This window comes from Anopheles marshallii, chromosome 2 (genome assembly GCF_943734725.1).
Source record: "Anopheles marshallii chromosome 2, idAnoMarsDA_429_01, whole genome shotgun sequence".
NCBI classification, from domain to species: domain Eukaryota; kingdom Metazoa; phylum Arthropoda; class Insecta; order Diptera; family Culicidae; genus Anopheles; species Anopheles marshallii.
In genome coordinates, this window is record NC_071326.1 from 32,578,581 (window position 1) to 32,591,866 (window position 13,286).

At 40.5% G+C, this 13,286-nt stretch overlaps 1 protein-coding gene across 1 annotated transcript; it reads right to left on the reverse strand.

Moving 5' to 3' along the window:
• Positions 1-4,732: 4,732 nt before the first annotated feature.
• LOC128709062 (uncharacterized) lies at positions 4,733-5,672 on the reverse strand. The gene is made up of 2 exons (XM_053804048.1): positions 5,652-5,672; positions 4,733-5,587 (listed from the first exon to the last, which is right to left on the reverse strand). Exons 1-2 carry the CDS (start codon positions 5,670-5,672, stop codon positions 4,733-4,735), a joined length of 876 nt encoding a protein of 291 aa, XP_053660023.1.
• Between the last annotated feature and the right edge of the window lie 7,614 nt (positions 5,673-13,286).

Here is a 13,286-nt window from a genome sequence, read left to right on the forward strand (position 1 = left end):
CTTGTCTTTATAATTATTAATTTTTGTAATTTCCACCGAAATGCCATGTTTCGCGTGATGAGTTTTTAGGAACAGAACTTTAACCAAATTACAAGCCATTGAGAGACAGTTTGAAGGATTATTATAATTTTTGATCATTCGCACGACTTGAACTTATTTCATGCCACATTAATTGTACAAAATATTACCACGATTAAGACCCTTAAAGTGCAATGAATTGTGCCATTCCATTAGGAAGTCTTCAAATACAAACTTTAGATCGTTAAAACGGTTCCATTGTACCAAGTGGCTGTTCATAGTAGAAATGAAAACTTCCACTTACAGCAAACTTCGAAATGCCTTTCGACAAGACTTTTTTTTGTATTTTCTTCTCCCATCAACAGATGAAGCATCAACGTGTACCACGTGAATGCAAAAAGGCAACCCAATGGTGACATCGAAGTTAATTGAATTCATTGCAGCACCATCGTTTCCTTCTTGACAAATAAAGCTGGAAAAAATGGGGGGAAAATTAATTAAACTTTTAATACTACATGCTTGAAAGCGCACAACACATACAGCCGCAATCCACCATGAGAGGCTACGCTCGGTACACCCCCGGGCGTGGTTTACCGTCCAGTCCTGGCCCTTGCACATGCTGGCCATCGTGACTCGCACGCTTGTTTGTTGGCAACATACGGGCCAACATTCAACCGGTATGGAAATGATTTACGTCGGCCTCAAACTTTAACTGCCGTGCGGTCTCTCCTTGTACGCTTTTTCAACCTTATGGCGCTGTAAAGCAAACCGCTAAAAAAAAAATAAAAAAGAAAGCTTAAGGGTGTGTGTTGTTGGGTAAAACTTTTTCCCACCATTAGCCCACGGTCGAAAGGAAGCAGTCACGTGCCTTATGATTGTGGCTTACGGGATCGCACACTTCAGCTGGGCGATTATTATCGAGTGCTGGTTGGGAAAGCTCTTGGGCGCTTTTTCTTCTGCACGTTTATGTTTTTGTTCTAAGCGGCATATTGTACGGTTATGCAACGAAAGGAAATGTCACATCAATCAGAAAAGCTTTCCTTCTGCCTTACAAATCAATTGAAAATTTGGTTCACCTTTTTCCTCGATAAAGTAGACGATTGTATAAGTAGAATAGAGAAAATAGAGGAAAATATAGAAAGGAGAGGAGTACAGGCAGTCCCCGAAATACGCGGTTCCTCTTATGCGCGTATTCGGAGATACGCGGTTTTTTTTAATTTGACAGCTGAGTTAGTTTATAGCAGAAAATCTAATAAAAAAAGGTGTACAAAAGGGTTTAAAATAGTTTTCTTTGTCATATAAAACATTTGTTATCAGTTTATTTCAATGTATTCTATCAAAAAGTAGCCTGGTTTGCTGAATAAATTAAATGCAGAGAAGTCAACTATCTGACTTTGAAGTATAAACGATTTTACTCCCGGATTCGACTTACGCGGAACTCTTTACAATAGATTTTCACTCTTTTACCTAAATGAAGCACTTTTCGCTGGAGTTTTATGACTAATGTTGAACAATAAATTAAGCAAGATCATTAATGCACATCACTGGTGAAATTTCCACAGCAACAACACACATTGGCACATTGGAACACAGAGGCACAAACACACACACAGTCAACCCTGAAGCAGCATGAACAGCACAGGAAGAAAGCCATCAACTGGAAGTACAAAGATGTGAAAGAATTTCCACAATTCGCTGCATTTTCCGGGTTGTCAATTAATCTTTCCTCACACGGCGACCTTTCTACGTTCAATCATGATCAACGGTGTACGGTGGCTTTGCTTTCACTGCCGTTCCCGCTGTGCTTTGTACAGCGGGTGTTGAGGCTTCACATTGCCACGGTCTGATTTTTCCTTCCCATACCATTAACACACACGGGACAGTTTCCAGAACGCAGAACGATCATTATCCAAACGGAACCGCCCCGGGTGGGTGGTATAGGGGCGTGCACAAACGGTACCACAACAATAAAACCAATACCGCCGCATTGTGGATAAAAGAATTGATCGAGATTTATTCCTTTGCTGCTGTGTGCGTATGCACCAGTCGTTGTTTGGTTTTGTTTAGGCACGACGTACCAGCGTACGATGGAGGCGCCCGGTGGGACTTATATTTGGATTCAAAATCACACACTCAAACACGCACTCACACACCTACACGTGGACACATTCACAATTTCTCTTCCGCGATTCTCTTTTGCTAATCTTCTTGCCACAGTGTACACTTTTGTAATTTCCTCCCTCCCGCTCTTTTTTAATTCCCTTTCACCACTTGCAAGAGTTGAACACTCTTGCCATTCGCCCCCGAATCGGAAAACAAATTGATTAATGAATTCCTTGTGGTTTTGTGGTGGCATCCAATAGGCATAATAAAACACTGGAAGGGGAGTACCTTAAAAAACAAATCACCCCGAATTTCCAACATATTACATTACTCACCAAACACACACACATACACGAACACACAATAGGGCCCTTTTTTCGGGGAATTTTCGACTTGGACCTTTCCGAAGCGCAATTTAATCTTGTAAAATCGTTCCACTTCACTGTTCAACAGCGTGTTGCACGGGTTAAAAGGAATGATGGACTGTCTGTGTGCCCGGTTTCCGATCGGAAGTGTTCAGTCCACCATCGACGACAGCTAGCGTCAGACTGAAACGCTTCAATCGCTTTAGCCTGCTTTGATCCTTGCCAGCACGTCGAGCACAGAGCAACCTGTTGTGTTTTCTGTGCTGTGCGCTCATACGCCACGGTACCACGTGCACGCTCGTGTCATGTTCGGGCCCGTCCCCCTCACCTCGTCACACGTACCACCAGCCCATGCGCAATGCAACGCTAGCGTTGAGATATTTACCCGTGCCGTGTTGTCTTATGAATGGGACTCGACCGCTCTGGGTGTAAACATTCCTAGCGCCAAAAAAACCGCATACGGCGAACCCTGCTTCATCAGGTTGAACAGGTGTTTGCGGAAAGTCGTACTCCCTGCGCTTGTTTTGTATCACTTGATGGATCGGCAAATCCATTAAGCGGGTTGATTTTTGCACAAACCCACCATGCAGCACCAGCGAAAAGCGAAAGTTCACATGATGCGAAATGGCTTTTGTATGGTTTTTGTTGTTTGATTCGGATGAAGAAGATACGTTTTTGTTCGCGCAAAGCAGATCTGCATGAAATGAGGAACGTGAGTTTCATTTCTTCCAACTTTCTTGCTTTGAATTGCGAAAGATGGATGGAGAATAGTCGGGGGATGTTGGGAAAAAAATCGTAAACAAAAAAACACTTTCCATCACAATGTTTCATCGCATTTCTCACTGAGGCTGATTATTTTTTATACATTTGTATCATCGATGTTTTTTTTTTAGTTAAATGTCACATTTCAAGAGGTTTATATCGAGTGTAGGCCCATTTCGTCCCTGACTTATTACACATCTGTACCATTCGTGGGTATTACATCATCAATTTATTTACATATTTTGAAAGGTTATGTACACACCATTATGACCGATAATTGGACTTGGAATGGGTGATTGGGACAGTGAAACGAAGAGCCTTATTCTCGGAACATAATATTGTGGTTTGGAGGTACATTCATGACTGACATCATCAGAGAATTTAACACATTGCATCAAAATGTAATTAGAGTAATTAAAATGCTTTAGAACTAGTTGAGTTTTTGAACGAATTTGGAATTAATTCTACTAGAAGAATTTTCCGTAAGCGATCGTTATGTTTCGCAACGTTTAAAAATTTGTTAAAATGTGTGTCAATACATGCAAATCAATACTCTTTCTTTTCTCAATCACTGTCGTATAGTTATGGTACGCACTGTATGATTTATTAAATTTTGCTTAAAGTTTATGTTGTTTATGTTTCCCGTTAAGCGTTTCATACTATCAATATCAAAATATGAAAAACTTCTTTGTGAACAACCAAAATCCAAAATTAAACACAAACATATTGGTTTTGTGTGACATTTTTGAGGCGAGTATTGCCTTTACAATTTACGCTTTGTTTCACATTCGGCTCCAGATATATATTATTATTCTTATACTTTTTTACGCCATAACAATCTGAAAAGGTCTAGGTCTACCATTTCTGACATTCTCTGACTTCGCTTTTCCGTGGGATAAGTGTTTCGTTTGTACCAATTTTGTCGAGCCAACAAACAGGCGTTAGAGCGTTACTTAAGGCATTACGTGCTGTTTTAGTCATGTTATTGTTTTTTTATGTTAGTTTTATAAAACAAGTTTTTGTTGTAAAAATGGGTTAAGGCTTGTAAAGTACGGCATTTTATCCTTTGCGATTATTTGGTAGATTGAACTACGTTACAAACGATGCCATTTTGAATTCGACTCTATACGTTATAATGTCGTAACGTGCAGTGGTTTGTGTCTTAGGACGGCCAATAGGTGGCGCTACTTTGTTTAGGTGCTTTATGGTTTAGGTGGTTGTAGATAGAGCTGTTATAGGCACGGTACATGATTGTGCAGTTAAATTAAAGCTTATTTCCACAGTCGGAGATGGCATTGTGCTACATACGATTACCGATGTAACTCTTGCAGAATTATGACAATAATATGATTTTACACTTGTTTCTATGTATCGAAAAATATTAAACTTATTAACGCATGTGGAGGTTTTCGACGACAGTTCTCGGCAAAGAAATGCCAGTTAAGGTTGTCAAATTGTTACAGTTCAAATGTGTTAACGCTTTATTATATGTCCAAAATATCATCCAGCCACTGTTGAATTTCTTCCTTCGTGTCTTTTGATGAACCGGCCGGCTGTTGCGTTGTTGTAGCTGTTTGGACAGTTGGCACAGTAGGTAGTACAACTTTGGTTACACTTTTACTCAACGCCGGTTCAACCGCAAGCTCACTCATTTTTGTTTGCAATGAGTTAGCTGAATTTTTATCTAACGAGACATGTTTAGTCTCCGTACTTGTTGCAGATAAATCATTTCCCGGTTTTGCAAATGCACCAACGAAACATGGTGGCGGATGAGGCTTATTCGGTAAAGGCATATTTGCTCTCTTGCTACGCGAAACAGGCCCTGGCTGTGATTTCGATGGTAGCTGATCCCCGTACAGTTGTTGGTATTTGTTTTTCTGTATTTCCGCTTTCTGTCGCATTAAATTGAGCTCCAGCGTGCTGAACAGTGCTTCGTCGTAGCCGTGCCGTTCGTAGAACGGAATACTCCCAAGACTTGCGTTCAGCAGTTTGGTATCGATTCGAAAGTATTCACTGTAGCGATTCTGTTCATCCTCTCCCGGTAGATCCGTATCCGGCTGCAGCCAACGTTTTTCCGAGCTTAGAAGAAAATGATTCGCACTCGATGGTGGAAGTTCGAGCAGCTTCTCAAAATCTTGCAGCTGTTCGTCATCCGTGTCGCTTGACGATAGACTCTGATCAATGGTTCTGTTTTGTTGCAGCTGACGCTTGCCGTATCGAGCATCACAGACGACGAGTGGTGCCGTGTGTTGTACTTCAGGTGCCTTCTGGCTGCTCTTTTGCTTGGCTGGTTTCGGAGCAGGAGCCTTCTTGTGAAACTTATCTTGCCGACGTTTCGCCTGGAAAGCAATGAGCGCTTAACTTATACGTCTCAGTTTGGATGCATATCTTTGTATCACTTACCGCATAGGCAGCTTTTTCCATTCTATTGCAGTAAAATTCACCGGTTAAAAGTAAATAGAAGCGAGGAGATGACTGGCTTCGGAACAATAGTTTAGATTCATGCGTACCACAATAACAAGTTGTTTCCGAAGTAAACAAACGCAGCTGCGGTTGACATGTCAGGGATTGTGCAGCAGCTGGGAGACAGAAAAATGTTGAAGATTGTTTTTCATTTGAATTTATGCAAAATGGTGGTGAGACTAAAACCAATATCGGCATTCCAAACAAAGCTAAAGTAAAGTATATTTATGAAGTAGTAAAAGATAAATAAACCACTTTTTCAAACGATAAATTATCCAGTTTGACACACGGTACCTTGTGAGCACCTTGGTAGAGCACAGTGGGTGTCACAGTGGACATCTTAAGTACAGTGGTAAAGAGACGTTTTAATATTTCCCACAAAAGATTTTAATTTTGACAGTTTTTTTCAAAGTAATTTCTATGGTTATGAGTGAAATGCACAAAAATGTTTCGAAAAAAAAAATATTAGTCATAAAATAAATAAAAATACATGATCATCTGCAAAACACAGTTACATAATTTAACGCTTATGTGAATAAAGGAAAAGCAAATATCATAGTTTATGTGCACCGTTGATTGAAAATGTGTACATGCAAATTAAATAAAACAATAACAAAACTTAAACTTCTACAACAAAATGAATTACCCAAACAGCAAATAGGACGATACGCGTTCCGTAATCGTTGCGGAAAGTTATATTGCTTTCGTGTGCTAAATAGTCAATCCTTGCAATGGGGGAACGGTCTGGATGGGAATTTGTATCGGTCGTATCGTGTAGGACCGACTCCCTTTCCAAATCACCATTACCGACACCGTTCCTATTCGGGATAAATCATTCAGCTCTTTCAATATTTTTTGCATTAAATAAGGCCGTTATAATTCGATCACAATGATGATTGAAATAATCAGTACAATATCGATATTAAGAAAAAAAGGCTACCAGACGATTACAAATATCAGCTATTCAACACCTTCTTCCTCCCGTTTTGTACCGTTTGCATCAGTGTTTTCATAAATATTCTGCCCTACTTGCAAGCAGGGTCCCATTCCTATCGCCCACTAAAGTACATTAGCTTCTGGTTTATTTTTAAGTGTGGAGTGCTAATGAGCTGAACTAACAGATTATTAAAGGATTAAAAAGGATTGTTTGCATTGCGCGTTTGCCCATCTCTGTCGAGTGAAATAGGGTTCGGTGCTTACGCTGTAATCCTTTAACAGGATGATGTTGATGGAAATGCTTGTAAAATTGTGTAAACCAATCATTTCCCATTTTATTTTCCCCTAATGTTCCATCGCGTGTGCTTAAATGCTAACGAATCAGCGTTAAAAATTTGGCGTTCATGTTTTTATTTCATTTGAACCATCGTTACTAAATCATCTCACATCAAGTGCATATATGCCATTAACTACAATCGTTGTGCGATTAATTGCGGCTAACATGTATGATCAATAAAACACATCTTTGTCTATGATTTACGAACACAACATGAATTCCCCGGATGAAATTGATACAAAACACTATGCCCAAGTGAGCGGATACAATCTCAACCAACCCCAAGTGTCTCTAGAGTGTAAGAATGGGCATCCCCTGTGCACCGCAGGCACAGGGATTTGCCGTAATGTGGAATTAGCTATTGCTTTGTGCTCTATTAATTAGAAAAGCATTGGATATTAGAGTAGTAGAAGAAATTTGGTGCTTGTTAAGCACTCAGCTTTCAAGTCCATCTCGTTACGCTTTTTTTATTTATTTCAAACAATTATCCTGCACCAAATGTTCATAGCAATGCTGCCTTCGCGAATTCATCATCTTTCTGCATGCTTCATTTATTCAACCACTCACGAGTCCAGATACAACAGGCAAACGCATCCAAACAACAACACCGACTGTTCAAATCAAAGCAGAGTTGGTTTTGTGCGCTTTCGCTTTTTATCGCATTTCCCTATGCCAAGCTTACTTTTCACCGAGCATGGTACCCTAGTGGCGCCTATACTAAGTACACTCGTCAATCGGTACGGTTGCATCCTCGTACTTGGCGCGTGGCCACCGTCGGCTCTCTCGGTGTAGCTTTAATTGGCAGCTAGCGATGGCGCTGCCGTAATAGGATCAAGAGATTTACGGCAAAGTAGATTATTGATTGAAATTAGACGCCATTGCCCAAGCTCTGCCGGACTTGTCAGCCCCGGCAGGATGGATGATAATAAAGATATATAAAAAAATAACACTCATCCAAAGACACACACACCGACAAGTGTACGTTTCGGTTCCGGGAGCAGCTCAGCAAAGCCTCACACTCAAACTGGCCAGATGAAATGGAAATGGGTACCGGGTAGTGGGAGCCGTAATGGAAGATAAAGTACCACCGGATGAGACGCACGTTTTAATAGGATTCTTGTTCTTGACTGTGTGATGGTCAACGGGCGATTATTCCACCGTGCCTTGCCGTGGCGTGGCAAGTTACTTAGCGCTCTAATCAGTTGCCTTTGCATGATGATAGAGAATTCGCTTGAAAATGTGGCGTAACAAGCACATTCAACTAATATCTACACCGGTTACACTAGATGCTAGGCGTCTCCATCGTTCCAGGTTGTTTGACATTGCGTATTTGAGAATTCAAAATTGAGAAATTTAGCAAATAAGAACACGAATTTTACATAAACCGAGCACGAAGTACTTACGTAGGAAAAAAATATCATCCTTAGTAGGCATTGTAGATTAAATGAAAAATATAATCTCGATAGTTGGGAATGCAGCCCAACTATTGAGCAAAGCCCGTATAGGATACAAGTCCCCAGTTATTGCAATTTTGAGTTTAATGTTGGTATTTAGATAAAAAATTGTTCACAACTCTGTGGCGAATTCAACTCATCGAAGACCCTGAGTGGAATGATAGTTAGAGCTCAACAGTAAAACGCCAGACGCCGACCTTCAAGGAGCTCCTTTCCTCTCTCAACTCATATGAACAGACACAAATACAAACACTTTTTACACTCCAGCTTTCTTCGGAGTTGCCCTTGACAACGTGGCCTTGTTTCAATAGATATTGGTAACTTTGCCACTTGAAGTTCGGGACCCTAAATTACCGCTTAGTCCGCTCTTCGGAAGATCCGCCTCTGCGTAGCAACATTTTTAAATGGACGATAAATGTAAACAGTTTTTCGTTTAACTGTGAAGAAAATTCCCACGGCTACTTGCAAATTTACTCTACATGCATCGACGAACTTTGCTATTGAGGTGCCAACTGTCGAGTAACCCAACTAATATAAACCCAACCAGTGAGGGTTGACAGTATCTTAAACATGCTCTGCTATGTGGAATGTTGTAAGAAAGATTCTATATGAAGGTAATAAATAAACAAATGTCATAATGATTATAAAGATTATAAATTATTTAAACCATTACAATTCACAGAAAAGATACACAATACTTTTAGTAATCACTTTCATCCAAGGTCATCAGATTTGTTGGAGTTACAAGTAAATCGTATGTGTACCATTAAAATGATAAATGTATTTCATTATATGAACCCTTAGGGAAAATTAAGTTAATACCTTTATTCATCGTAGCTGTATTTCTTATTGTTGTTGACAATCGAATCCTCCAGAGAAAGGTTTATTTGACAACTAGCTTAGTATCTGTATGTAACGCTGTGTCTACCAAAAAGTAGAACACGAGCACTTCTTAGCATTCGTGACCTAATGCTCTGTCCACATTGTTCTGATATGATTAACTCTTTCTGGGCGCCTGATTCCAACGCAGTTTCCCCTACCTTTGCTATTTGCAAAAGTCACCCAAATGACAGATAGCATGGTACTGTCACCTTAAGACGCCTTCACAGCCGTACTGGATGCGAGTTATACCGACGGTAAGATGGAGTTGTTTTCAGTGCCAGTTGTCGTACAGTTATGTTCCGCCCCCAGCATCATTATTGTTTCGTTTGCCATCTCAGAAGCTCATTGCCGGGCGAGTCCATTCCTCGTGGGTTGGTTTCATCCGAAACGGAAGCTCTCCCCTCGCTGCCTCGCTTACCGTTGTACCTTGTGGGAAGTGGTAAAGAAACCAGTGGCATAGGCAGGAAGAGCAGAAACAAAACATAACAAAAAAACGAGCGAAAAAAACAAGAAGCTTATAATAAAACACAACTTTATGAAGAGAAGTTAACTACGGACAACGACTGATCTAGCTGCAAGTGACGTGTGTCTGTTGGGAGGGTGGCAAATAGAAAATAGCCAAGCAGCAAAACTTCAAACCCCGAACGACGCAGGGTTTGTACGGTTCCCACCGGTGCAGACCCTGAGGAAAAGAAAGCAAACAGCTACAGTCCGACGTGTAACGGTGGAATTATTTCCCGCCTGAAGAAGTGTCCGGTCTGGTCTGAGGGCTGAAGCCAGGACGTTTCGGCGTCAGGTAGGCATCTTGCGCTCGTGGCCTCGCAGCACGCAACGCAGACAAGGTGAGATGGTTTTGTGTCGTTCCGTTCGGACGAGATAACGCCCGAGAGCGTGTCTGTTGAAGGCTATCGCGCAGTGGGTCGTTTGTTTAAATGAACAAACAGAAACCGTATCAAAAGCCGAGAGCCCCTCGAGATAGTTCACTCGTCCTAGTAGTGTGATGGCCGGTTGCTAGGGATGGTTACCTGGTATTAAAATAGTGAAAAATAAACAAACAGGTAGGGTAATTGTTGTCATTTATGATAATTTAATATTTAGGACTACATTATTATTTTAGAAGTTTAAAACTGAGTTATTTTATGGATTTGATGCTTTTAGCTGACTTTGGTTACACGATACAAATCATACTACTGTACTGAGTAAATGAACAATGATTTCTAACATTTAAAGCTCCTCAAAAACCTTACAGTACGTGAAATAATTATAAGGCCAGTATGTTTTTTGCTGTAAAAGAAATGATTTAAATAAAAAAAATACATAAAGCATTGAAAGAGTATTCCCGTTCAATATCATTTTAGCCATTAATTAGTTAAAGGTCGAAGAGAGGTCCTCATATTGGGCCACAGCAATATTTCAAATTTCTTGGTTTCAACTGATGATTTTGTTTTGTTTTCGGATATTGGAATAATTAAATTTATAAATGAAGTATGCAAAACTATCAATGAAACATTTTGAAAATAAGAAAAAAAAGATCTCATACATTTCTCTCATGGTAGCAGGAAGAATAATAAAGGTTGGCGAGGTTAGTATTTCGGAATGCAGTGTACGTATTTTATTAAGGTATTTTTTTAGTGTTCTTGCTTCTAACTTTTAAACCAAAATGTCTCAATCTGTGATAATAATACGCTCGAATAAACTCTTAATAAAATATAGATACAAACAGCTGTTTAGATGATGCCGAATCGTCCCGGGGGTGAAATTGTTAACTGAATTCCATCGTTTTTAGTAGCTTCAGACGGTTCGGCGAAATACACGCGTTCCCGGCAGCATCAAGGCAAGATAAGCAAGGAAGGTGCTGTGGGAGAACACTTTCGAAGTATTCAAACAAATGCCCAGATCCATCCATCCGGTCTAGCGCTTTTATTTGCGGGCTAATGTAACTAGCACGGATCGATTTTCTACCTGTGAAATGGGGTGGGAATTCAGGAAGGGACTGACGGGGTGATATGAAATCTGCAGAAAATATCCAACATCGCTGGAATGTCCTGCCGGTTTTGTTTGTTTCTTTCTTTTTTTACCCATTTTGCTACTGTCTTTATTTTCGCTCGGTACGTGTCGCTTTGCCCTTTGCCGGATATTGATGTTTTCCTGTGGTCACCGCTTTTCGCGTGTGTTAGGGATTTTGCGTCCGACTAGCATCACACCTTACCGAGGGCAGCCCGTTCCGGGACGAGTTTTGCCGCTGCTTCGTGACCGGGAGCAGCATCCGTTTGGGAAGCTGTTCATGCTATTTGAACAAATTTCTCCCCTGAGGAAGGATACAACACAAACAAATACTATCTGCCGCCCGGATGTGCGGGCTTTTACTGTTGGTCGAGATGTGGCCACCACCTCTTGGACACTGGACGGAACCGCTAGCTACCTGTTGCTTGACCGTCGTCCTTAACCGCTCCTTCCACCCGATTCACCACGTTTGCCTGGATGGAGATCATGCACCGATGGGGCCCGTTCGTGATGAAATCGTTGGAGTTTGCCTGTTCTGTTACTTGCCGCCATTCGACCGTCGACAGGGTTTAAGTATTTATCTTCGGCAGTTTGTGCGCTTCGGGAGGGTTCGAATGGTGATTGAGTAGAGAGCGAACACTTTGCGCTAGTGTTTTTGTGCCCATTTTCTCAGAACACGGCCTACTTGGCTGGGCATGCGGGACGATGCGGCTGTTTGCACATTTTGTAAGAAGCAATTTTTAAAGTAAGCAAACCATGATTTCAATGCCGGCTTTTTGTTCACATTCTGGAAAAAGTTGATCACAGTAAAGTGTGGGCATTGTTGATCGCGGTGCGTCTTTTGGGTCCATACTAGCGACGAGGGGATGTACTTTCGTTTTGGGATCTTTATTTTTTCGGGTGAGATCGTTACGAGTGGATGAAGCAAAAAACTAATTTTACGGAAGTTATCGGAGGTTCGAGCATATGGATGTAATAATTAATTACAGCAGCACATCTAGCCTTACTTAAGGTAGGATTTGTTATAAACTACAAGCTAGTAGGTGTTATGAGCTTCAAATATTCATGAAAATCTATGAATAATCAGACCGTTCGAAAGCAGGTAGTTTGATAACGCTTTGAAGGGATGATTGTGGATGATTACGAATTGTTTTAACCATTGGTTCTGTATCAGTTTCTACATATAAACAGTTTTATTTAAAAGGGAGGGTGAAAATTCAAATCTAGAACGCGCATGTTATCTTCGGTGATCTTGGCTCCATCAATAGGAAGGTAAACCACATGCTTAATTTTACACACAAATTATAGAAAGCGTTTGTTACAAGCAATCTCCGATTAAAATAAAACCATGGCGTTAAGTTTGAGATGTGCAGGATGGCAGCATTTACTGAATTCGATGAGCATTGGTGGGGAGGACACTAGTCTCATTAATGTAATTGATACATCAACTCTGCCAAACACCATGCACCTTTCTGCGTCGTGTAGATGTCCAAGGATTAACTAAATAATCCGAGTTGCTCATTTGTAATCGCATCAAATGTACAAAAAAGGTAGCTATATATAAGCTCGTTTTTTTAAGATAATATTTATGAGTACATCGTACTTCAATTTGTCTAGTTAGAATCTTGGAAATTCTTTTAGGCAATTTACGACATTGTTAAACAGTTTATTAAGACACACGCAACCCAGAAGAATATGTGTTAAAACAAACAGACTTCGGAGTTCCTGCATAATTATGTAATTTGTTAGGTTACACAACATTCTTACCATTTGGTTTGCCAAACAACCTAACTGAAAAAATAGATTAAAGTAAATTATTTCTTTCTGCCATGTTTGCACGAGGTTAGTCTTAAAGAATAGAAAAGAAAAACAGGAATGCTCTTTTTCAGTAAGTGTAGCGAACCGCTAATCTTCAGTCTGGTAACGTTAATCGTGAATTTTGCCCATTAAATCCCTCTGCAC

What these genes read in the sequence shown, in the direction of transcription:
- LOC128709062 (XM_053804048.1), bottom strand. Translation starts at nt 5,672, where the DNA reads ATGGAAAAAGCTGCCTATGCG. An exon ending in TGGAAAAAGCTGCCTATGCG is followed by an intron (nt 5,588 to 5,651) that starts GTAAGTGATACA and finishes ATTGCTTTCCAG; the next exon opens with GCGAAACGTCGGCAAGATAA.